Raw genomic sequence first — 27,056 nt, 5'->3', positions numbered from 1 at the left:
AATCTAGCACACTATAGTTTCACGTGATAGCAGAAATCAAACAAGCTTAAGCAGTTTCCAACAATGAAAAATAAAAACAGAAATAGAAGAAAAGCCAAGACCAGCCAAGACTATTCAATATTTTGACAACTAACAATATGGTGGCGTTGCATGTGATCGTGTTCCTTTCTGGTGTTGCTTCCAATATAGCTACAAACAACAAAGAAATATTTTGAAACACAATGCAGTATGGCGGTTCAGGCGCCACTGTGTTGCGTTTTGTTGGTGCCGCGAGCTATGTGGACAGCAGTGTGGAGACGTTGGCGGCCTTGAGTGACACCAATTTAATTGAGGCTACATGCTGTCAGCAGACACCACAGGCCTCATGGGCAGTGAACACAGCCGCCAGTGAGAGTCCGACTGCGGCGACAAGCCTACGACACCGCCAAGTGCATATGAAGTAGCGTCGGCGCTCGATGTTGCAGTACGCTACTTCTCTGTCAATGAGAACTCGGATGTTGCGCTGGAGCTCTTGGGCAAGCTGCAGACGATGCTGATTGAGTCTCGGCATTAGAAACGCAAGCGAATGCACATCACTGATTACTTTTAATTTCGACAACCCTTCCCTGTAAATAAACATGTTTTGGTGTCCTATATTGCAGTGTCCTATATTCCAGCATTAAATAAGACACTATAAATAGTGTCCTATAAATACTATAGGACACTATAAATAGTGTCCTATATTCCAGCACTAAAGCTCGCTGCTCACGCGAATGCATACCAGTACTTGTTCCTGGCGCATGACTGGCTGATCAAGTTATTTCGTTTGCTATTAGGACAGCATGAATTTAATTTTCAGAACCGCCTGCCACAAACGTGAAGTAACGCCTAGCTCATGGTAACGAGGATAGATGTGACTGGTTCAGATTCTCTAGCGCCCATTTGATAATTCGAACTACTCTAAATTCGAACAATTTTCCAGTCCCTTTCGAGTTCAAGTTAACGAGCTTTCACTAATTTTTACGCACCATACATATTGTGCCTTCAAAGTGGCTGCTGTCGAGGTTACGCACTCAGCCCTCAAAGTATGTTCCATGAACACACTCCAACCGGAGAGCACTCTTCTGAGGGTGACACTCCACTTGCGATGTTTACATTTGACAAAGTGCACTTATAGTGAGTGACACTCTCTGTAAGTGCACTTAACTTGTTCGCTTGACAGGGGTATAGCTGTTGCCCCTACGGGAGTCACTCCTCAGATTGCATCCGTGCACATGTGGAGGCGTTGTTGTTGGCGTTGTAACACACCAATGCCATCACATGACATCATGGCAACGCAGCACACTGACTGAACAGAAATTGAAGAGGACACTTAAGCTTCATCTTAAGGGTACGACACGATAGCAATAATGGGTTAATGCCCATATACAGTGCAACCCACTTGTAACGATATTGAGAAACCCGGAAAATCCAATCGTTGTAACCGATTATTGTTACCGTATTTACTCGCATAATCCTCGCACTTTGTTTCCCTGAAAATCAACGCGAAGTTTGGGGGTGCGATAATTATGCGGGGAAAATTTTCAAGCAAATGTTTCGGAGTGCTAAATGCAAAGATGAATGGGTGCAAGATCAGGATTGTCAGGTCCGCAATTGTAAATATAACGAAAACATTACTTTCAAGCGTAACTTACCTTCGTTATGAAATTACAGGGTGAACGTAAGCTCAAGCTGCTAAAGAACTTTATTTGCTGCGCGCAACCTCCCCGTCACTACTTGCGTTGCGTTCATCCTGCAGGCAATTCTACTCATCAGAGTCCGTGTCGACAATGGAATCGATGGTTTCTTCATCTTCTGATGGTTCTTCATCGTCCCACACCAGGTGGTCCTCGGTCCCATACAGGGCGTTCGAAATTCCTGTTTTCTTGAAGCTTCTGGCCACCATGTTTACATCAATCATCCCCCATGCCTCTGATACCCAGCTGCACAGCAGCTTCACGGACGGTCTTTTGATCTTGCCGCCCGGCGTCAGAGCATGTTCACCTTCGGCCATCCATTCTGCGTACAGCCTCCGGACGTTATCTTTAACTGGCTTGTTCAAAGATACGTCAGGAGGCTGTAGCATTGATGTGAGGCCGCCGGGTATAACAGCCAGGTCCGTGCGCAGTTCCTTGAACTTCGCCCGAACCGACTCTTGAAGATGGCCCCGAAAGCTATCAAGCATGAGGAGCGACGGAAAAAGAAGCGCTCCCGGTTGCCGCCCCCACACAGTCTTCACCCAGTCCACCATAAGGTCCGCGGTCATCCACCCTTTTTCTTGGACGCGCACGTGTATACCAGGGGGGGAGCTTTCCTTTCGGGAGGGTCTTCCGCTTGAAGATGACGTACGGTGGGAGCTTCCGCCCGTCCGCTGTCACGCCTAGCATGACCGTGCACCTCTGTTTTTCGGCACCTGCAGTCCTGACGTGCACAGTCCGAGTGCCTGTCTGTTCGACTGTCCTGCTGCTGGGCATATCGAAATTCAGCGGAGTTTGGTCCGCGTTCCCTATCTGGGAGAGCAAGAAGTTTTTCTCCTGCCGGATCCTGATAACGGATTGATGGAAGTCCACTATTTTCTCTTCATAGGCTGCGGGCAGGCGCTGGCAAAGCGTCGTTCACCTCCTGAGCGAGAGTCCATTGCGCTGCATAAATCGTGTGGCCCACCCGTTACTAGCGCGGAAGTCTTGCACCGGGATGCCCTCCTTTCTTGCGATTACGAGCGCCTGGTTCCGTATCAAATCAATCGACACAGCACACCCATCCGCTCGTCGAGTCTTGATATATTCCAGTAAAGAGGATTTGACAGCAGGAAATTTCCCACTCTTCGGTCCACGGAAGGCCCGGTGCGTCTTAACAGTCGTCTTGAGTTCGTTGTGCTGCCGTCTCCAATACCGGACGCAAAACTCGTTGACGCCGAAGTATTTATTGGCAATTTCACTTCATAAAAATGTCGATTAGCATTTCTTAGCACAAGATCTGAACAGATCCTTTTCTAGTGCTCGTATAATTCTGTCCACTTTCGCGCTGTCTTAAGGGGAGACGCGGCTCTTTAAGACCGAAAAATTGCGAAAAAAATCAGCTTTCTGAAACATTTTTTTGCGGAATCTTCAGGTTCTGAAGAACCTACTTCTGAAATATTATGGCCCTCGCACAAGTATTTACCGCGTTATTGGATTTTAAAGTCAGTACAACGACAGTTTTCACTCATAAAATTCCTCAAGATGAGACAAATTCAAACTCACGCCCCATCGCAACGCCGCAACGGAGCGCAGCCATACTGGTATCGTTTGAAAGCTGCACTCTTCTGCTTTCCATTTTTTGGCAGGAAACACTTCTCCGTCTGGCAACAATGACGCTACCCGCCGCAAAAAAATACAAAATAAGCGAGCACCACTGGTGCTTTTGCATCACGTGTGGCAAATCCGGCCTCCCGATTGGATGCCGGGAAGCGTCATCTGCTGGACAAAGCAGCGCCGTTCGCCATTTTGAGCGGAGCACTGCCCTGCTGCCGTCTCTCTGTCATGATGGCTGGAGGAAAGCGGAAATTTCGGACGGCTCATGCCTTCGGCAAAAAGTGCAAACGGCGGCCGCGGACACGTGAGGAGCCATCAGACCAGGCAACAGCAGCGACGATCCGCACAAGCCAGTGCAATGCACCTACGGAGGAAGCGGTAGCGTACGCGGCGCCAGCGACCGTTGCGGTGTAGAAAACAGTGCGCGTCGACACAACATTTCTTTCCGAAACCGAAAAAATGAAAATTGATCTCCACGCACAAGAAGACCGACGGCTTTCTTTGGTGTCCGCTACCCGCCGCAAGCAATCTCTTTTGGGAGACTTCGACAAGGCGCCGGAAAGTGGGACGGGGTTCACCGTTCTAAGCCTCGCAGCCGTGAACGAGCTGCTCAAATGCGTGCAGTGCAGAGTGTGCGGTAGTCCTGTGATGCTGTCAAAGATGGGCCGTGAGTACGGAATTGCAGTCAAGCTCGTTGTGAACTGCGATTCTTGCGGAGAACTCAAGGCCGAAGAGCTTGCCGAGAGCAGGTGGGAACGCGACGTGCAACTCGTTTAAAGTGAACATGCTCGCGACTAGTGCCGTTATGAGCACAGGAAACGGTCAAACCGTCCTCAACGACATTTTTTCGGCTCTCAACATTTCGCGGCGTGGTTTGCACCAAGAAACGTACCAAAAATACGTAAAGAGGAAGCTGAACCCTGCCTCCCTCAATGCTGCCACGCATGTGATGGGCAAATGTGCGGATGCAGTGAAACCCTTGTACGGTCAGCTAAACTTCAGAAACCCCGGCAATATTGCAGTCTCCTATGATGGAACATGGCTAACGAGAGGCCATTCCTCGCACATCTGTGTGGGAACATTCATTGAACCGTTTACCAAGTATGTGCTTGATTTTGTAGTGCTCTCCAACTTTTGTTTAGGATGCCAACTGGGCCCGAAAGAAGGTGACCCTAACTATGGTGAAAGAAGGTGACCCTAAGGTGACCCTAGCTGGCCACCTGTGTCAAAAAAGCAGCTCGAGCAAGCCCGGCCAAATGGAAGTGGAGGCTGCGAAAGTACTGTTTTGCCGATCACTGAACAAGCATGGACTACGGTACACAACCATGTTGTGCGACGGTGATAGTCGTACATTCAATGACCTGCATGAAGAAAAAATTTATGGCTTTGTGGAAATCGAGAAAGAAGACTGCATTAATCCTATCCATAAACGCATGGGTGCTGCTCTGAAAAGTCTGCTGCAAAAAAGCAAGGGAGACGGCAAGAGGAGCCTTAGTGGAAAGTGCAAGCTCATAGGTGAGCTTATCACAAAACTGTCCACCTACTATGGACGAGCATTAAAAGCAAACCACGGCAACATTGATGCAATGAAAAATGCTGTCCTCGCAACCTATCATCACATAACCTCCACGGACGCAAGGTGAAGAAGGTGAAGAAAGGTCAAGAAAGCTGATGCACTTAAAACAAGGCCGTGGCAAAGAAGGAACCTACACCTAAGCACCGATACAGCCTGCCAGACTATGTTGCAGAGCACTGCTGCCTATACACATGTGCCTCTCTGACGAGAAATTGCTTGAACGATGCCAGAGAGGCAAAACAATCGGTGATATGGTCACTCGCACCAAAACACAGGCACGCCTCTCTTTATACTGTTGAGAGTGCGAGAAGCTGTTGCAAGGTTTAACGCTGGCAAAGAGCGTGTCAGTGAGGCCATCCTCAGGGAACTGCATGTCAACAAAAGCAGTGTGATGCTCCAAAGATGCGCGGAGAAGGACTAGCGTCGGCTGGTAGCATCAGACAGGAAGTATGCAGATGCTGAAAACGTCCGGCAGGCTATGAAAAGAAAACGAGGGAAAGAGATTGATGGAGATTATGGGCCTGGAGGGTTCTAGCATAAGATCCATTGGACTACAAGTCCGAATTTACAGAAAATAAACTCTGGACTTATTTTCAAACTTCTTTCCTTGTTTTCTCAAAACTGATTTTTTAACCACTGCACATACTGTTGCCCAAAATATCTCATGATGTGGTGGTTGGATTTGGACAATTCTTGTTGCATTTTAAAGCTTGTGAATGCCCAAAATATCTCATGATGTGGTGGTTGGATTTGGACAATTCTTGTTGCATTTTAAAGCTTGTGAATTACTCTATGCAATAAAATCAAATCAATGTAACGTTTCTCTTTCGAAATTTAATTAAAATGGGGAGGCTATTTTTCAAAAATTAGCTATATTTAATGGGTGTACTTCACAGGTCTGTCTCTTATATTTCAGCGAACCAAAAATAATAATTATGGTCTGGTTGCACACTCTGGCTTTTGTAGAACACATAGACATCAAATTTTAATAAAGATTTTATGAAGAACTTAACAAAAAGTTGGGCAACATAACTGGTCATAAATATAATGAATATTTCAAAATCTACAAGAGATAGGTAAAAATTAATTGCATACTTGTGATCACAACACAAAAATACATTAGATATGCTAATTTCATCAATGTATGATAAAAATTGTCGAAGCTAGTTTAAAGAGCAGTGTCTCCCCTTAAGTGCGGAACGAAGTTCGTAACGCACCCAGTCGTCGATGGCAATAACGAAAGCAACCAAACTCTGTACCCCGTCATTTTCTCTTTTTTTTTTCTTCGAATGCTTCGCCCCTTTGCATATAAGTACTGCAGGAAAGCCACCGCGGCAGCTTATTGTCACAGCGTTCCTGCTCTTCAAGCTGCGTTCCCAGGGCACAGCCCACTCGTACTTAAGCGCATAGCTGTAGTTCGTATATGCTTCGCCTCTTTGCTCTTTGCACTGCGAAGAAACCTCAGCGTTTCTCCTCTTCGCGTCGCGTCCCCTCAAAAACAGTAGTCTCGAATGCTGATGCGCCGTTTTTTTGTTATTGGTGGTGCTTCGCCGCCTTGCATCTATGCACTGCAGAGAAGCCACCACAGCAGGTGACTGCCACTTTATTTTAGATCTTCACTTCACGTGCCCTCACGTTCGACCGACCATCACCTCCTCTATTTTTACAATGCCAGCCGCATCACCCGCTTCGCAATGGGAGACGCCGGTACGCCTCACTTCAGTTAGTTGCCGCGCTGCAGCGTTATCCAGATGGTTGAACTGCTTGCGTCATGCTTGCCAACGGTCACGCGGTGCTGGCGTTATCTGTCCTGCTCCTATACTACAAATCTGCACCACGCGTCTGTCAGATTCCTGCTTCGTACCCCTCCTTGCGTAGCTCTCGATTCATCCGCGGCGCAGCGCTTTTTCCAACGACAATCGGCTGGAGCAGCAGCTTTGCTCGCCGTTTGCAGAGGTGGGCACAAGCGTTTGCTCCGCCTATCACTTGAGGAAGCTGTTCCTTGCCATGAAAATTGTTTTGCACGGATAAATGATGTGGCCCGCAACGCTGACGAGGTGCCCTCGCAGCAGCAGTAAAATGGCACCAGTTAATTATGGCAAGCACTGCTGTTGCTTTCAGTTTTGTGCGAAGTGTGGGAAATTTTAAGCTCGTTTGTAGAAAAAAAGGGGACGTTCACGCGCATTTATTTACATATATTTACAACTCTTTACAGCAATAGCATATACAATACTTTGCATGTGTCTGCTGCTATATATATTGCAACTCTGTATTTAGAGCCATTTACATTTCTAGAATTTGTGTATTTGCTCGCTTTGACACTTATTTACAGACATAAGAAATGGGCATTGTAGCGCAACCACATTTGTATGCGTGAGGAGGATAAAGCATCTCGCGTGCAAGCGGAACATAACAACAGTAAACGAAACAAAACACACCTAACACCCGTCTGGGAAACCAGTTCATGCGCCATCGTGTGTTTGGTCGCCCTCTCCTGCGGCCTGAAGCGACGACGACGGTACAACAAACGCTGCCTTGTGGTTCAGCCTTCGTGGTGACTGCACCTGAAGACGTGCTGAAGCAGACTTGATTTCGATTTTATCTGCCTCCTTTCCTTGAAGTGTTTTTTTTTTAGTTTTGCATCGTTTTATTAGCGCCTGGTTGAGGTCAAGACCAGGAAGAACGTTTGAAATGCTTCGGCATCAGCTGCTGCGCCGTGCATTTGCGACTGGAGTTCCTTTCACTTCTTAAAACAATCGAAGCTGCAGTATGCCACGCACAGAGAAAAATCTTTATCTAGTTGTCGTAACGATGACAGCTTAGCCTGCAAAAAGTAGATCTACGACTTGAAAGCTACTGCTACTTGGCAGTTTCGAAAAATTCCTTCTCGGGAAGATATATCATTCCTTCTTTATTTCATTCTCCCATTTTCCTTACTCAACATGATTGAATCGCAAATCAATAGAGTAAAACGTATTACTAACTACGTTTACCCTCTGATTTCATATTTCTGCCAAGCAGTTTCAGTACCTCTCCCGGAATGTTTCTGCATTGCAGCCAAAAGACAAACATGATTCCAACAAGTTGCCACCGCCTTTCGTTACAATGCCAACGCCGCTGCACCGCACTCTCTGTGGCTCCTTCTAAAACAAGCGCCTGCAGCGGCTCCACGGTGAGCAGCACCACGAACGGCGTGCTCTATGACGCGTCAATACGTGACAGGCAGCCTGATTACTATGAGGGATGCTGAGCGCCGCCTCACGAAGAAAGACAGAACGTTTAAAAAATTGTCTTCGTCCGCATTCCGCCGTCAGGTGCCACTCAGATGGCACACTCCCTCACAGACGTAGAGCAGGCGCGAAGGCTAGCCGACGGGAGAGAGCAGGAAAGGAGGATAGGAGAGGGCATTGGATGATCGGATCTGCCGTACTCGGCAGGCATTGTAAAAATAGAGGAGGCGCTGCACCAACTTTTATGTTTGCACATGTACGGTTGGTCCATAAACGTATTATACGACCACAATTTGCGAAAATTTTAAAACTAATAGCCGGGAAATCGTGTTATCCGGAAACATACTAATCAGGAGTAATATAGTTGAACTCTATAGGACATTTTTGATGTCCACGATTTTGATCGTACGAACCGGGAACGTATCAACTAGGTTTTACTGTATTGTCTCTTGAGGACAAAATTGCTATTCTGGATTGCTATTCTATGTAGCTGCCAGATTTGAAATCCCAGCCAGTTCTCTCTCTACGATACTCAATGCGAAAGATGATGTGATTCGTAAAGCAGTGGAGTCCAGTGCTAGCGGCAAAAAGAAGCTAAAGCCATCAACATATGCCGATGTGGACGAAGCGGTGTTCACATGGTTCATGGTCATGAGAGCTAGGAATCTTCCGATCAGCGGCGCTCTCTTGCAGCAAAGGGCACCGGATTATGCCTGTATCTTGGAATTTGATGACCTAAAAGTGAGCAACGGATGGCTTCAAGGCTTTAAAAACAGGTATGGCATCGCTGGAAAGATAAATAAGTGGTTCTTCTGTGGACAGCGATACTGCCAATACTTAGGGCTGAAGAAAAACTAACTGCAATTTTGAAGCGGTGCGAAGCGTCCGAAGTCTGCAAATGTGATGAGACGGCTCTTTATTACCAGTTGCTCCCGAACCACACCCTTAGCCTGAAAGGCGACGTCTGCCACGAAGGCAAGCAGAGTAAACTTCGTGTAACTGTTTTGCAGTGTGTTAACTCGAACGGGACAAACAAGCACGTCCCACTAATTATCGGTAAGAGTGCCCGCCCCAGGTGCTTCAAAAGAACACACCGGATGCCCGTGAAATACGTAGCTAACACGAAAGCGTATATGACGCGGGCTATATTTGGTGACTGGGTGAAGGCGTTCAATGAAGCTACCAAGAAGCAAGGCTGCAGAATTTGCTTATTCTTAGATCTAACTGTGCTGTGCACCATGTTGAAGGCCTCGAACTTTCAAATATTGAACTGCAGTATTTGCCAACGATATGCACTTCGCTAATCCAGCCCCTTGACAAAGGAATTATCAACAGCGTAAACTGCAGCTACCGGCGTAGACTGATCCAAAAGCTGCTTCTGAACATTCGTCTAAGCGGGAAATGAAAGTGGAATTTTTCCACCCAGTTGAGATGCTTGAAGCATCGTGGTGAGAAACAAGTGCGGACATTATCGCCAACTGTTTCAAAAAAGCCCGCATAACGAAAGAAGTTCAGGCTGCGCAAAGTGACGAAGAAGTGCATTTAGGAGTGGAGCCTTCAGGGCCGCCCAATCTCACCGAAGATTATGGTTTACTGCATGTGAATGGAGCAGCCCCTGATGACATGCAGCTCTGTGACCTCTTTGTATGTGGACGACTGTGTGGTGACTAGTGAAGAGATGTCGGATGAAGCGCTGGAAGAAAGTGTCTAATGTCGGACCAACGATAATGGATCTCCAAAGGTCGAGTCACCATGTGCTACGCCTTCTACAAATAAAGTGTAGAATCCCATCGATGTTTTGTGACGCCTCACCAGATCACTGGACAATGGCGGTACAGCTTTGAGTGTCTTGATGTCCTATGAGCGATCTGTGGTGCCGACCCTTGTCAACAAACAGCAGAGCAAACAAAATCACTGGTTTCTTTTCAGTGCAATAAATGCATTCTGGGCGAGTTCACTGGCCTTGATTTTCACCTTAGTTTCGTTTCTGCATTTATTTTTTGAACTTTCTCGCGGAAACTGCATATAACGAAAGCCTCCGGAGCTGTAACGAATATTTTTCTGGCTTTTCCAATTTCGTTATATCCAGGTTTAACTGTATTTCCTTTGGGATAACAGGGTGCGGCCCATACAAGGGTGCGACAGTTACACGCCTTTATATGGTAAACACGTTTTGATGTTATTGGTGCACAGTATCTTGGCACGCTGCCAAGGTCTGCAATGTGGACAGTGCGAAACGAAGAACGTGCAAGAAAAGCGAACACTTAAAAAAATATTATCAGCCATCTCAGACGGAAACTATGTGTGAAGCTGCGCTGTGTGGCAGCTCCTCCCTCCAGTGATTGTGAAGATGGTAGCGCTTGGTTGCCAAGGCCGTAGGCGATGCTTCCTAGCGGATTTTGCCGCGCCGGTCCATTCGGGGCATTTTTACCTTATCCGCTTCAAAGTATTTAATTTATTATCAAACTTTCAGGCATACTTTGATGGTAAACGCATTGCGGGCAGCCAGAATCCTATCGTTATATCCGTTATTTGCTGACAATTGTATCGTTATATATGGTTTATTTTTACATAGGGGCAATGGGAGAATTGATAAATCTAAAGAATTTGATCGTTATAAGAGATAAATCGTTATAAGTGGACTACACTATATGCGGAATGGGTCATTCCCTACTTTACATTCATAAGCCAAAGCAACCCCTTGCGATCAATCATTAATTTAAATGCCTCCTTCCACGGAAGTCAGTTTGCTCACAATCAAATGGGCAGGTTGTGACGACGCCACAAGGTGGCCCACCTAGGTCTCTTCTTCATGAACTTTTCACTCACAACACAGACAACATCGGCTTTTCTGCAGGACGAGAGCCTTAACGCCATCGCATTAAAATGCTAAGATGCTACCCACTTACTGTTTTGAACACACAAAATAGGCTAAAGGAATCCGTACTGAGAGTTACTGTATTTACCAGATTCTAATGTGCCTCTTTTATCTGGAAAAATTTATCTATGCACGTTAGAACAGAGTACGAAAATGACACTATGCCAGAAACATCCTATTTTAATTGGCATCACAAAATGGCAGCTTGACGTTGTCTACCTTAATGCACAGCCTGGCACAGCATTTGTCCACCCACCTGATCTGTGAGAGGGGTCGTCGCGGCTGGAAGGCGTCCAGGCTCTCGGAGGGCATCACCACTCCGTTCACGGACAGGTTGCAGGTGTCCCTCATGGCTGTCAGGAAGGCGTTCAGGTCGTCCTGTCGCTCTGCCACAAAGGCCACCAGGTCATTGGTGGGGATCTGGGCCTCCACATACTTGGCATCGCTCGGCTCCAGCAGGTCAATCTGCACAGCGGCCGCAAAACGTTCGACTACAAGCCCGTTTGGCCCCCTGGGTAAAGCTCACGTGGCTAGACTGCATCACATTACAGCAGTATGATAAAAAAACTTTGCCAATGAGAAGGACGCAGATGAAACAAGCACTTGTTTATACCAAGATGAGACCAGTGATCACATTAACGAAGAAACACGGGTGACTAGTTGCAGATTCATCACAAAACTCTATCCCAAGTTTAAAAATGCTCAATTTTCATGCTGTTATTTGAAGACGCATCTGTATCAACTTGGCTTTCTGAATTACTTCAGCTCAGGGGGGACACAGCTTTCAAGTCACAAAAAATGGTAAAAAAAAAATACACTTTTCAATGATTCCAGCTGCTCATATGCCTCGTTTTCTAGACAGCACCCAGCTTTCATTGCTGAAATCCACCGGGAAGTATGCTGAAAAATTGTTCCGTGAAACGCAGTGACACAGAATATCGAAGAAATGCTTGGAAAAATGGCAATTTTTTCCGTTCGTGTTTATAACCAGAAGGTCAACTTCTGCAGCAGATATCATCACGAGAGTTTCATCTATTCTGACTCTGTTTATTTTGTTGCACTCACAGAACACCACTCCAAGCGATGGAATCCTTGATTCTCATTTTTGCTGAACTTTTGGTGTTACAATTTGTTTTATAGTTTAGGCATGTCTATGGCAACTGCTCTGTAAAAAAATGAAACTAAAAGAAAACTTGTGTCAAAAAAAAAAGTTGTAAATGTGTCATCACACATAGACGCATGCATTCAGGAATTCAGTGAATGTTGAACCAGTCGTCAACCACATTTTTTCTAGTTTGCATGCATTTCACAAGGTTCAGAAAAGTACAGAGAGAAGTTCTCAAAATGTAGTGCTGAATTTTATCCACTTCAGTTTGAAAGCACTACTAACATACAAGTTTCATCAAAATTCATCGGTCAATAAGAAATGATGGTGTTGCAAGTGACGCACGCTCTTAAGGCGCACTAAAGACAGTTCTGAACACCTTCGTTTTCACTCTTACTTGGTTTTTGGTTGCCATGAATAAAAGCAATTCGGTCGGCCGGACTTTCCCTGAAGCCTGAAAAGTGCCACTTCGCTTTCGAAGAGTTGCAGTTTTTGGGCCACATCGTGAGTGCTAAAGGGGTTAGCCCTGACCCCGATAAGACAGCCGCCGTGGCTTCTTTTCCTCTGCCCACCGATAAACGAAGCATGCGCCGCTTTCTGGGTCTCTGCGCCTAATCTTTTCAGCCATAAACAACGCAAATTAAGCTCACGGAAATAAAAATTCCTGAGGACTGCTTCTGCGAGACTGCTGCCATAGGGTGATGCGCCCCACCGCCTGCACTGGCGGAAGCGCATGTTATCGCTTCTTTCCTTGTGGTGCGTCGGTGATCACGACTGCCCTTTCTCGAAGGTCCCCTGTCTGCCCCACTCCCGTTTTGCAATTCCACGACATCCGTGGATCTACACTTTTTCATGTGATGTGTGGGACGCCACAGTGTTTTAATGCAAGTGTTGTTCGGTTTGCGAGCAAACCACATATTTTCTAAGATCACTCGGCGTTTTATTCTGTACTACTTTGCCGATGGCACAGCATCAAGCTGGCAAGCGACTTTCCTATTCTCTGCACTCAGTTCAAAAACAACCAATGCCAAGAGTGCCTCTCAGCGAGTCACGTGGCGGCTTGCCGCTGTGCCATCAGCATAGTACTATGTTTCTACAGTAGAATCCTGTTGAAAGAAATCTCACGGGGCCGCAAAAAAATCCTTATGATCGAAACGAACAAAATTCGTATGCAGAAGCATAAAAAATGCATTCACACTGATCTGTTTACGGCTGACAGGATTTATTCAATGCTGTGCGGCCAGAGCTTGCTACTCGCGGTGCATACTACGCGATTAGCGATCGCGATTTCGGCGATGCGCGGGCCGCGCATCGCCCCTCACGGCGCTTGGTGCGTACGCACGATTAGCGATCGCGACTTCGGCGATCACGCTGTATGCACCTCGAGCAGTGAGCGGCGTTGCGCGGCCTTCACATCGCCGAAATCGTGATTGCTGATCGCGTGGTATGCACCGCGACCAGTGAGTGGTGTTGCACGGCCCTCACATCACCGATATCACGATCACCCGCCAATCGCGGCGAAATAACGCGAGCATGCTGAACACTGGCCCTCAAGGTCAGGCGCGCGTTTTTTACGCAAGGTTAGAAAAACACTGGGCGGTGACTAGACCTGCACTAGGTGCTAGGAGTGCAAGAAAAGGGGGTAAAAAATAGATAGCAGTTATGAAGAAATCTGTCCCTCAAGGTTAGAATCTAAGCCGAAAACCGCAAGGGAGAAAAATGGCCATTGTTCAAGCGTGTTTCCCACACTGCACAGCCACCACGGTTCACAAAACAATTTTTTTAGACTACTTCTCGATTAATTTCAGCAATGAAATTTACAAGCAGTTACAATAATTTTCAAGAAATCAGTTTTTTTCTGGCCTTTTTTGGGGGACTTCAAAGTTGCATCCCTGTCTAAACCTGAACCCCTCCAGCTAAGCCAGGGAAGCAGATGTTGCTCCTGGCCAAAGCAGTTCGCAAAACAAAGCCTCACCTGAGTCATGATCGGGGCGTACACCTTTCCCTTGAAGCGCCCTTCGTTCTGACGCAACCAGAGGGTCGCCTCATAGGCTTCCCTGCTGCGGCGCCTGAGTAGCTCCATGCGCTGGTTGGAGACGTCTTGCAGCCGCATCATCTGCTGCACCAACACTGCACAACACGGACGCAACGCAAGCATCGCCACTTAGACCTCCGAGGGTCGAATTTTTCGACAAAAATCTTTTCTGAATGGTCCAATTATTTTATTGCAGATTATGAATAAACCAAGAGTCAAGTCAGGAAAAAAAATTGGAAAGAAATAAGGGACAGTATGTTGGTGCCAACATCACTGAAAACAGTGAAAATGGTCAAAAGTTTTTAAGAGTATGGTAATCCTTGAAACATGGCTCCACACACAGTGCCTTAACGCAGTCTGTGCACACAAAATGTGTTTTCTGCTCTCCGCTTGAGGAGCAAAGTTGTGTTGGTGCACACACAACAACTTCGTGGCGTGCGAGCAAAGGTCTGGAAATCAGTAAACCAGAAGAGCGATAATACCCCGTGAGCGTCGGTAATAACCAAACTAAGGACAGCGTCAATACGGTGCAGTCCACTTATAACGATATCGAAAAATCCCGAAAAAATGATCGTTATAACCGATCATCGCCATATCTGGACTGCCATAAAAATGGCTGCCAAACATAACTTTCTAGCTCCTGACTAGAGTTTTACACGTGCGCTGAGGAACAGTAATTGCAGAACGTAAGATTTGAGAAACAACGCATTTATTTGTCACGTTTAACAAGCACCTCAAGCGTTAGGTGCACCAAAGTAATTTGAGATGGGCACTTGCTTGCGTGGCAGTTGCAGTTTCACTACTGCAGTGTGCATTGCATCCAGCTGCTGCACGTACACTGGTGGCAACCCTTTCACGAGCATAAAGTCGATGAGTGATTCGATCTTATACAGTGCACTTTGCGTAGTCATTGGTGTCGAAGGTGGGCCAGTGTGAATTTTGTCGTTGCTGTCGCTGCAGCCGTCACACAACGGCGCACTCTGCCATGACGGCACATTCTCGGCGATCGCCTCGTCGCTTACCTCCTCGCAGAACATAGCAGCACTCTCTGCGCTTGAGAACCACTCCATGGACGTGCCATTTCTTTCGTCAACATTTGCGGTGAGCTCCCAAAGCTCAGCAATGTCCGCAGCTTCCATCGTGTTTGTTTCCACATTGGGGGTTCGTCCTGGCGCACAAAGCCCGCCTTCTTGAAGCAGTTTCTTATGGTAGAGGTCTTAACCTCATACCACGCGCCACAAATGAAGCACACAGCCTTTAGCAGGTTGACCTTCAAGCACTGGTCTGACTGCCTCAGCCCCTCTGCTTCTGTGCTCGTTCTCGTACAGGCGCGCGAGGGGCGCCACCGCTTCGTTTTTTTTTCCCCTCTCTTTCCCACTGTTCTCCTTCCGTAGCGCAGGCGATGCGGCCGACGCATGGAGCAACTGGCGCCGTCTTGCAGCGCCTACACCAACTCGCGATGCTCCCTCTGCATGGCTATCGTAATAGGCGCGCACGGGAAAAATGGCGGCAGGCACAGCGAACTCACGCATCCGAAGTTTTCGCCCCATCTCGACATCGTTCAAGGGAACTTGGCACCGCGAGCATCATGCGCAGCATGGAAAATGATGTCCAGAATGCAAAATTCTGATCGTTGTATCCGATATTCGGACACGAACATGTCGTTATATATGTTTTTTTTTTTCCATAGCCTCAATGCATAAGTTGATACTCTTAGGTCAACTTATCGTTACAACCCATGTCTCATTGTATGTGGTATCGTTATAAGTGGACTGCACTGTAAAAGATAAAAATCAACTTCCACACGCCTCTGCTGCAATCACGTGGAAAAACAGAAACGACGAAAACCTGTCACCGCAAACCATGTGACATGCTACTTATTGAAAATCACTTTTTTCTTTTTCTCCACAAAAAGTAGAATAGGCAACTTACAAACACTTGCAAGTCCTAGGATGCAGCACCTCTCAGTGAAGATGTATCATCAGTGTGGCACAAAATTTCAAACGGAAGGTCGGAACTGTTCCAATAGGGCAAAAATCCTGCAGGGTAGAAATCTGCCACTGTTCATGTACGACAAAAACCATCCAATATGAAGCAGAAAAACTTCAACACAACAAGCCTACCAACAAATGCATTGTGGACAAAAAAATCAAGAGCATAATGCTATTACCACTTGCAGATTTTGCCACACTGAGCATAGCCAGAAAAGAAAAAAAACTAAACTCTGCTATGCCACACAGAAACAACAAATGCTGGCACCCCACAAACAGCTTTATACAAACTGCCTTAAAAACCGGAATACAGGCCGAACTTTTTCTGAAAGAACCGTGGCAAAATGTTGACCCCTGTCTTATATGCTAGTCACTAGCATAAAAAATTGAAGGACGCTTAAGCTTCGCCTTAAGTGTGGAACGCGACAGCGTGTTGCAGCACTGCCAGGGAGTCCATGGCACACCATCACCTTGCCTGTTGGACAAATGCTAGGAGGCCTCTCAAAACAACACAGACGCTGCTTTACATTTGCACTCGTAGACTGCTGTTCAGACACCTGTTCAGAAACAAACGACACCGCTCCGACGCAGAAAGGTAGCCTACACACACAGCATCTGCTGGGCCGGCGCCGTGCACAGCGAATGGGGGTTGCAGTGGCTTGCTCTTCCTGAGGTTGTTCTTCCTGAGCAGCCTTTCATGATTAATTGAGCTGCTGCCCGATGCAGTGTGCAGGTTGCTAGGTATAGGTGTGTGCGTCTGTGTGTGTTGTCAAGCGATGGCGAAGATGAGGAAGAAGCAGGGAATGCAGCAGGAGAAGATGAGGAGGCCCCATTTCAGCTGGAATCCTTTACAACGGCGCAGTCGATGAACAGCGACCCTGACCCGACGGCATTTTCCCCTCAGTTTGTCCTTCGCAGCAGCCACGAAGTTTCACGGCCAACAAGCTGCGTGCCTGCCACTTCCTTTTCTTCCGCGGACGGTGTCAATGCCTCCTCGGTGGAACCAGCGGCCCAACCCCACACCTCTTCAAAGGCTCCGGCACCGGCTCAACCGGCCTTGGCGGATTTTGCCCTCCTTCCAGAATTCGTGTCCGCCATTTGCCAGCAGCTGCGCGACCTCACGACTTCCGTCACCGCTACAACTGGTCGCACCATGGTGCCCTCCACCTGTCCAGCGTCGCTGCCGAAATACGGGGGCTTTCATGTGGACCGAGTGCAGTGTGTTGAGGCCATCGAAACGGCTGCCCGGCACCCTGCCTGGTCTTCCGAAACCACTCTGGCCATAGCGGAAGACAGTTTCCAGGTTCCGCTCAGGCTTGGCACCAATATGAAGGTCGGCAATGCTCTACCTGGTAAGCTTAGATAGCAGCCCTCGTGGCTGCTTTTGCCTCACTTCCTTCATCAGTTGTCATTTATGCTCCGGGTCAAGCAAGCGACAGGCGCTCAATGATGGCTACATTCAAGATGGCTGTCATTCTTTACGACGAAGAAAAAACAACTGTGCGACGGGCCGCAAGTGCAACATTCGCAACGGGTGATACAGGTGTGGCAGCTGCAGCGACGCAAAATTTTCAGCTGCTCCACGCGATGTGGCTATTTGCGAAGTGCAGGATTTTGCTGCACGACGATGTTACAACGACGAGCTGTGGGACTGCAGCAGCGATCATGACGGCAGCGCTATTAGGACGAGTAGTCGAGTGACTGATACAGTTGTTTTGGAATGTGCCCACGGGCACCCCACTGTTGGCGATAAGCGATAAGCGGAAGCCGCAGGATTGTGCTATTGCATTCTTTTATTAAAGACCAAGTGTAAATGACCTCCAAGGTTTTCATTTATTTCTTCTGAAATGTGATGTGGGGGGTCGACTTACATTCGAATCGACTTACAAGAGTGCAGATACGGTACATGCAAATGCAGTCGCAGGGCCAAGCTCCTGATGAGGATGTCACCTCCTACATTTATGCGAAGCTTAGTCTTCTTCAGGCTTGCAACATCTTGTGGCCCACGCCTGTCACTAGGCAGTACATAGTCGATGGACTGCACGATGCCACTCATGCGTCGATCTTGGCCAACTTGGAAACCGACAACTTGCACATCTTCGTTAACCAAGCTGCCGCTTTGCACGACACTGCCACTCGCCATGTGGTATTTGCGGAAGCCGGGTCATCTGCCATGGCTTCCCCGCAGCAGCAAAGGTGCTTTTCATGCGGCCAACAAGGCCACATTTATAAAAACTGTCCCCAAGTTTGCCGGCAGACCGTCCACTTCCAGAAGCATCCTCTTCCTTTTCTGCCGGTGCAGCTGGAAGACATCAGACAGTTGACCACTCTAGTCGACACCGGTGCTGAATGCACAGCGTTGCTTCAGCACCACGCGCTGGTCCCGTCCGCCCTTGGACCTCCGCCCCACTGCATGGCTTGGGAGGAAGCACTCTTAGTGTGGGCGCTGCAGATCTTAACATTCGAACAGAGGTGGGCAGCAAAGTCCTGAAAGCCATCCCGATGTTTGCAGACTTGCCCGCTGATGACCTCGTCTTGGGCGCAGACTACCTCCTGTCAGGCGACGTGTCTCTCACTATTTGCAGCTCAGACGTGCAGTTCTGCCCGTGCCCTACCATCTCCACAATCTTCCAGCGATCGACCTGCCCAAAGGTGAGCCTGTCAACCCCGAACCTTTGCTCGCCTTGCTCCGCTGACACTGTGCCATTTTTGTCTCTAGACCTGCGCTCCAAGTCAGATTTTGTGTAGGCTACCGAGAGTTCAATAAGCCTACCATACCTGACTCTTACCCGCTTCCCGTATCGACGACGTCTAGCACGCCCAATTGTTTTTGTCTCTAGACCTGCACTTCTAGTATTGGCCGATAAACGTCGCCAACGACGATAAACACAAGACTGCTTTGCATACTCCCTCATGGCTGTATGAATTTAATCACATGCCTTTCGGGCTGCGCGCTGCTCCCAGCACTTTCCAGCGTGCAATGAATGTACTGCTTCGACTTCTCAACGATCATGCCTGCGCGATCTACTTGGATAACATTTTAGTTGTCGGCAAAAGTGACGAACACCTCCAGAACCTAGATAACGTCCTCGGGATCCTCTACACAGATGGCTTTCGGCTAAACCATGAGAAATGTCAGTTCCATCCATCAGAGATTTCGTATTTGGGTTATAAGATTTCTGAAGACGACATTCACACACTTCCTGAATGAATAACGGCTGTCACAAACTATCCCATACCCCAGACATTCCTATCCCAGACGTTCCTTGGCATGGCTTCCTATCTTCGCAAATTTGTTGCCACCTTTGCTTCCACAGTGGCTCCCCTCACCAATTTGTTAAAGTAGGGTGATAATTTCACATGGGGTGAGAGGCAGCAAAGAGATTTCCAAACGCTCAAAGACCAGCTGACTCAATGCCCGGTCCTAAACCACTTTCACGAAGCATGGCACGCAGAAATGCACACCGATGCCAGCCAGGTCGGCCTTGGCTCGGATAAATCGACTGCCTTCCAGAGTAGTGAGCTTTGCACCTATTTGCGCCGGGCGGAAGTTGGGCATCGTTTTCCATCGGCGTAACATCAGCAGGCAAATGGCCTCACGGAGTGGACTAACCAAATAGTTCAGTCCTGACTGGCTCCGTATTGCAAAAATAACAAACAAGGTGAGGCGGACTGGGACCAGCACCTCCGACTAGCAGCCTACACCGAACATTTCCCTACAAAGCTCAACTGGCACCACATCTTATGAGGTTGTGTATGGCCAACAGCCTCAACTGACACCAGCATCTAACTAACTTGGAAACTCCAATCAATATTCGAACCCCTGTGGCACAAGGGGAAGCCAGCCAGAAGATAAGGTCAGCAGCCAAAAAGAGAGCGTCCAGTGCGCAAGAGGCACAAATGTGTAACTTCAACCGTCGACATTGGCCAGCACTTTGCTACAAAGTTGGTGATGAGGTGTGGGTGCGTGAGGACCTTCAAAAAGTGGGCAGAAGGCTGACTGCAAAATTCGAACAGCCCTGCATCATCACCGCAAGTTTAGGGGACAATATGTGGTGTGTGTGCACTTAGTCTCTTGAGGCGGGCTCCGAAAGGCATAGGAGAAACAACTTCGCAGTGCATGTGTCGTGTTTAAAAAAAAGACTCCTCCGGGAAAATTGACAACGTGCTGTTTGGCGGTGGTTGTGTTTTTTCAGATCCGCAGTCGTGGCCGAGTATCAAGTGGTAGCGACGACGACGAGGAAGTGGGGAATAGAGCAGGAGAACAGGATGAAGACGAATAAAGGCTAGGCGTTCAAACGAACGGGACGTGCTTCAGCTGGAGTGTGTGTGTGTGTGCACAACAAACTAACAGACAAACGTAAAATGGCTAAATGTGGGGAATGAACACTATACACTGTGCGCAGCGCCTATAGGGGTGCCACTGAAAGCCTCCTAGCGGCAGCCGTTGGAACCATAGGTGGACTGCTTGCCGTGGCTTCCCGCTGCTACTGCAAGCTTGGCCGAAATACCCATGCTTCATTTTCTGCCTATTGGTGCCCAGAACAGTTAATTTTGCAACCAACTCGTGCACAAGGGAATCACTCTGCATAAAAGCGGAGCTGCAGCTGATGTTACATCTTACAGGGACGACGGTGTTTGCCACAGGCAAGAGTCACCGAGCATTGCCAGGCGAGGAGCTGATCATATTATGCCACACCTCTGCCGACAGGCATATACACCATGAGAAATCTTTCTCATTTGTTTATCATGCGAACTATTTTATCCATTTACACTGAAAGCATAGATTTCTCGCATGTTGCGCCCCGCTGCGGTGGCTCAGTGGTTAGGGCGCTCGACTACTGATCCGGAGTTCCCGGGTTCGAACCCGACCGCGGCGGCTGCGTTATTATGGAGGAAAAACGTTAAGGCGCCCGTGTGCTGTGCGATGTCAGTGCACGTTAAAGATCCCCAGGTGGTCGAAATTATTCCGGAGCCCTCCACTACGGCACCTATTCTTCCTTTCTTCTTTCACTCCCTCCTTTATCCCTTCCCTTACGGCGCGGTTCAGGTGTCCAAAGATATATGAGACAGATACTGCGCCATTTCCTATCCCCAAAAAACCAATTATTATTATTATCTCGCATGTTGAGGCTGTAGCGTCGGTCTTTTGATTAAAGCGGCAGTGAAAGGGGATCTCAACAAAGATGTGATGTGCCTAGGATGCTAAAGGAAGCCGCTTCACAAATATCCTCCAGGAAGAATTTTTTTAGATGCACTTCGTAGAAGCCGAGTTATCTGTAGTCAAAATTTGAATTTCCGCGTCTTCGCGCCTTTCCCTCTTCTCTCATCATTGTTTGCACGCTGAAACATCAGCGCTCCTTCGCCGGCCCCTCGCACTTGCCCCTTCCACTGGCTGCCGACGCACACGAACCAATGCTAGCAGTCCGCTGATAACGTAACGAGCGCGGATACTGACGTAACGAGCGCGGATACTGACGTAACGAGCGCAGATTCGGGTGAAAGCGCAGCACCGTAGGTCACCGCTAAGCGCGGAAGCGGGAGTTTTTAAAACTGTGTTGTAAATTATCGGCTCACATTTGGGGTCTTGTACTCGGCATGAACACTTGTTGGCCTGTACTCTACATAATGCGAGCATTTTATATAGACAATCAAACACCCTTTTCAGGGACCCCTTAATTGACACAAGTATGGTGTTGTGAAAAGTTAGCGATAATAAAGCTGGTCGAAACAAATGCTCTTAATTATTAAGCGAAAGTAACTGACGATTTTCTTTGATAGTAAATATGTATTTGTGGCTGAATTATAATGAAATAAGCCTCGCTTTCACGTGCGCCACTATATTCAATGCTTGAAGGAATGTTGACAGCTGAGATTTTGTAGCTATGCAGCTTGCTATACTACAATTAACATGGCAAAGCTAAAATTGAAATTATTTACAACAGAGTAATTTAACTGCCACTGGTGAATAACGCGGTAAGCTGGATAACGGACCCTCTGACGAAAGAATTCTCTTCCATTGGTATGCCATGCGCATATTTGAAGTGCTCACTCGTTACAAGTGCGGAGCAAATGCATGCTCTTTTTGGGGCAAGCGATTAATATTATATTAGAAAGGCATGTCGCTGAAACGGTGTCCAACTGAGCAAGGCAAACCATTTATTTTTTAATGATTGCATTTAAAAGGTGGGTGCATTCGCTTCGCGTGGATTAGGGCAGCTTTCTAGACGCAATGCCTAATGTACAGCCAGGAAAGGCTGGTCCAGAACGGTCTGATCTATTCCATCTCGTGAACAAACATAACAAAGAATCCAGCAACATTACCAAGCAGTAGCAAAGCAAACGAACCTGTGTAAAGTTAGCAAAACTAAGCATGGCGCGTAAAAAACTTGCAGGGCAGCATGACAGTGTACGACAACCATAGGCATCATAGCTCCGAAGTTCAGGCTTTTTGGACCACCATGAAGCCATACTACAAAGGACTCACAAGCAGAGGTGGGCAAATTCCCTCATTTTTACTTTTTGTCCCTCACCCTCAATTTTGAATACATGACCCTCACTCACCCTCACCCTCATTTTTAGAAGTTATCCAGCCCTCCTTCACCCTCATCTTTAGTACCGAAAATTTGCTGGCCCTCCCTTGCCCTCACATCCTCGGCCCTCCCTCACCCTCGTTAACATTTGTTTTAAAACGCGTGCTTTTTATTTTTGTAGTCGGCAGCTTCTGGTGATATTACTGAGTAATAAACATGACAAGCCCTCACGACACTACTGGACAAGAGGCTAGATGCTTATATTGTTGTGCGTGTGCGTGTGTGTGTTGTTTGAGCTAATACGTTAGACAATACCGCGACAGTTAAGAGTGGAGGCCCAAAATATCACTCTGCCTTAACTTCTGGCACGCACTGCATGCATACATGTGCCCTGTTATCTATATGCACTGCTCAAATGAGTCAGCACGTTGTGTCTGTGTACAAAAACTAATGCACGCCAAGAATATTTAGAAAACAGTGCAGTAGCGTCTACCCCAACAATTACAATAAGTGCTAAGCACAGAATAGACTCAGAACAAGGAAAGCTTGTAGGTCGCTTAATTACCATTACCCGATAACATTGAAATAGCACTGGGTATTCCGAATTTCACTGCTTCTAATCTCATGCCTGTCTGATGACCCTTCCACACGCACGGAAGGAAGATGATGAAGACCACGCTCTCAAACTGCAGCATGAGAGACTGGCAGTTTAACACGCGTGAACGTGGGCATGTGACAAAGACGACATTGCAACAACAGCATGAGAGCTTGCCAGTTCGTTTAGGCAGGACGTTAAGATTTCTCCCAACTGACTGTTCATCTGACAGAAGTGTATGAAACGACCACCTCTAAACCGGAGTATCACTCCCTCTTGGTGATGTGCTCAGCCTTACCTCGCTTCTAGTGCTCTGTTGCTCTGTCTTAATGCAATGTGCTTCGTGGCGTTTCCTAAATTTTTTGTAAATAATTTAGTTAATGTAAATAGAATACATTTTCAATGCAATAGATAACATGCTTAAAGAAAAAGCTGTGACGGAACTGATTTCTACCGCCACCGCTGGTTCGGATCCCACTCCCCCAGCTATGAAGTTTTTTTATTTCGAGTGCCCTCCCCCTGTGCGATGCCGGCTTTCTGCTGCAGTGAGGCTTATTCAGGCTGTTTCAAAATCAAACGGGTCGCTAAAATGCAGCATTTGGGTTGAATAATAGTAATCACTAACTCCCCGAGTCTGGAATGAACGATTCCCATGGTTGCCATTTTAGTGCCCTACAACACTTCCACTCCGACAAAAAGCGGTTGTCTGTCTATCCGAAGCCTGCTTCTAGTATGTGGGCCACCTTGGTCATGTGACGCTGTGACGCCATCACAAGCTGCCCACTGGATTGTGAGCTAACTGCCCACCGTCGCAGTTCAATTAATGATTAGTTGCGAGAGACTCCTCAGGAACAACATGGGTCTCACAGGTGCCCCACCGATAGCAGCACCTGCCATCGCAGGGCAGTGGCGCGTCGCTAAACTATTGCACCTCTGCACCAGGAGCGGAATCAGGACTCGCAGGGATCTTGAGAATGTAGAGAATGCCAATTGTACCGCAGTACAAGTCTAAAATGATGCAATATCATGCAAACTTACATCATATGATATATCAACCAAAGTAAGCCACTTCAGGTCAGGCAAAAGCATAGAAATTCAAGATAAACCATGCAAAACCAGGGCTAATGGCACTAGAGCACGATAATTCGTGGTTAACCCCAAGCTAAACCACCCGTGATTTTTTTGCTTCCACGTCAACGCATTATCAAAACACTGAGTGTCAATTCCCTACCATGTCTGCAAGCAATTTGGTTCATAAAATCAGGCGCGTGATTACGTGGCCGCATGTCTCATCAGGGACAGAAATAAGCCAAGAGATGTTCTTGTTATTTGGAGAGCAGTACAACTTTTTCTTTTTTAGCACAAAGTACAATGCAAGGCAGAGCGATTGATGATTCAGACCGAGATGGTTAAGCTGCTGCTTTATTTCCATGGTAGGACTACCCATCCACATTACGGCCCCACTTTCTTATACTGAAATTCCAGCAAAAATAGAAATTAGAAAGAAGATTCGACTACATTGAACTACTCACAGTGCGAATGAAAAATTTCCACACCCACGCCATCAACAAGCTTTGATTTCACAGTGAAATTTAGTAGAAGCATTTTTGCACTGCAGCCAGTTCTTTGAAACCTCATTGAGCTGATTTTGGAATTCGTTCCTGGAAACAAGGCTTAGAACTTGACAATTCAACAGCCTTCCTTCGTAGGTATGATTTCTACATGTTTTACTCTACACTCTGATCATCTGATGATGAAAATGATAATGAAAATGTTGACTGCGGTGCTAAGGTTCCCGTTGGACCGGCGGCCACCTGCATGGCCCGACCATTGCCTCCTTGTTAGCACACTACACAGGATGTTTTGCCTAAGACATTAGAATAATTTTTAAAAATAGGCTGTTTAAGTTAGAAGAGCGCTTTTTTAGGCATAGCATTGTCAGCGGTACAGTACATCGCGGCGACGAAGAAGGCATCCGGCTCCCTGGCTTTCGTGTTCGTTTCGTGTACCTCCAGACTGTAGAAAATACGCCTTCCCCGTGAACGTTCACCCTAAGAACTAGCGCTTTAAAATTGGAATTCATAACGGGCTGCACAGACATAGAACGTTAGCCCGAAGTACGGTTCGGGCCACCACCTTCGCCTTCAGACCGTGCATCTTGCCCCCCCTCATCATATCTTCCCTCCCTCGCCCTCACCTCGTCATGTCTTCCCTCCCTCGCCCACATATAACCATGTCTTTCCTCCCTCACCCTTGTCCTCGTGAATTTTCATGTGCCGTACTCCCTCACCTCAGCGAGTGAAATCCTCATGAGGTGAGGGTGAGGACGCCCTCATGAAGGCTCGCCCTCGTGAGGATGCCCATCTCTGCTCACGAGTGATGTAATGTCGAGAAAAGAAAAAAAAGAGTACAGTGCTCACAAATGCACGTGGAATAACACAGCTGCTCAATCTCGAGCAGCTGTGACAATAAACAGCACGGGCGGCCTGGCATATTATCTGTGCATAGTGGAGAGCATTCATCGATAATTTTAAAGTGACAGGCTGCATTCAGATGTAGCTTCAAATGTTGAGAGACAGTCAGTGCCACGATAGGCGCGGGTACGTGGTCTTGTGTGTCGCATTTTTTTCAGCCGTCACCTGCTTCTCGACATAGCCAACACGTTAAAAGCATACAGAAGCAGTGAGCCATTCACAGCTTGGCTCCACATCTCCTGGCTCTGCTTCTCGCATCGACTATTTCTTTCTTTAAAGGTGCACTTACATCGAATGGCGGGTGACCTGTTGCATTTGCCTGTTTTGCACCTTGCGCACCATAACGAGGTGAGCACGTGTGAAAATGATCACTTAATAGGGGGGAGACTGAAATACAAGAAAGGCAATAAACTCTTTAGCGTGCAAATTGATATGATGCGAACGTCTATTTTTCTTGTTGAACAGCCATGGTATACCGATATCGAGCGAAGGCACGATGAGGACGCAACAGCGTGTTCCTGGGGAGTTTGAAAAGTTTTCGAGCAGCCAGCTACGCAGCAGTACATTCCTTTAAGGCACTGAAGTCTTACATGAAAACACATTCGTGACTAATCAATACTCCATAAGATGTAAGCAATCAAAACACAAGCGCATCGCAAAAGGGCACTGAAACGGATGAGGAAAGCGGCAGACGCGGCCTGCTCACGCTTCACAGGCTTGCCAACAGGCAGCTCAGCCATCATCATGCGCGTGGCGTATTGACGCCAGCACTCATGCAGATAACGCGCCTATCAAGAAGAAGAGAAAGAACTGTTATAAAAGCGTTCGTCTAGGGGCTAGGCCGCTGCTAACTCTCGGCCACTTAGCGCCAACATGACTCTCGGCCTCTTAACGCCAACGTGACTCTCGGCCGCTTAACAGCACTGTGACATCTGGTGGAGGTGCTGGGTGCGTCGCTAGTGTACCGCACGTCCCCTTCAAGCCGCAGTTCAAGCCCCGAACAAGTACCTAAGGTACACACGCCAGTCCACCAGCGCAGTCACCGATTGCAAGGCCTACCTCCCGAATTTGTACTACTCCCTGCTTCTAATCCACCACAAGGGGTTACCACAATGAATCCTCCAGCTACAGTTCCGCCGGTCCTGCTCCATCACCAGCGAGAGCCACCCCATTTCCACGGCCAACCCCACGAGGACACTGAAGACTGGCTGGACCAGAACGACCGGGTGGCCATCTACAATGGCTGGGGCGCTGACTGCAAGATGCATCATGTTTATTTCACCCTCGAAGACTATGTGAGGACCTGGTTTATAAACAATGAATCTGGC

General features: G+C 47.6%; 1 protein-coding gene across 1 annotated transcript in view; it reads right to left on the bottom strand.

Moving 5' to 3' along the window:
• LOC144113121 (structural maintenance of chromosomes protein 5-like) overlaps nucleotides 1-27,056 on the bottom strand; it is a gene marked incomplete at its 3' end in the record, with an annotated part of 180,474 nt that overhangs the window by 35,098 nt on the left and 118,320 nt on the right. The window contains 2 exon segments of the mRNA XM_077646029.1: nucleotides 11,252-11,460; nucleotides 14,076-14,230. Of these exon segments, the coding sequence (XP_077502155.1) occupies nucleotides 11,252-11,460; nucleotides 14,076-14,230 (364 nt within the window).

Source organism: Amblyomma americanum, chromosome 1, assembly GCF_052857255.1.
Source record: "Amblyomma americanum isolate KBUSLIRL-KWMA chromosome 1, ASM5285725v1, whole genome shotgun sequence".
Lineage (NCBI taxonomy): Eukaryota > Metazoa > Arthropoda > Arachnida > Ixodida > Ixodidae > Amblyomma > Amblyomma americanum.
Note: the sequence above shows the minus strand (reverse complement) of the source record. Positions and strands in the feature narration are given on the sequence as shown.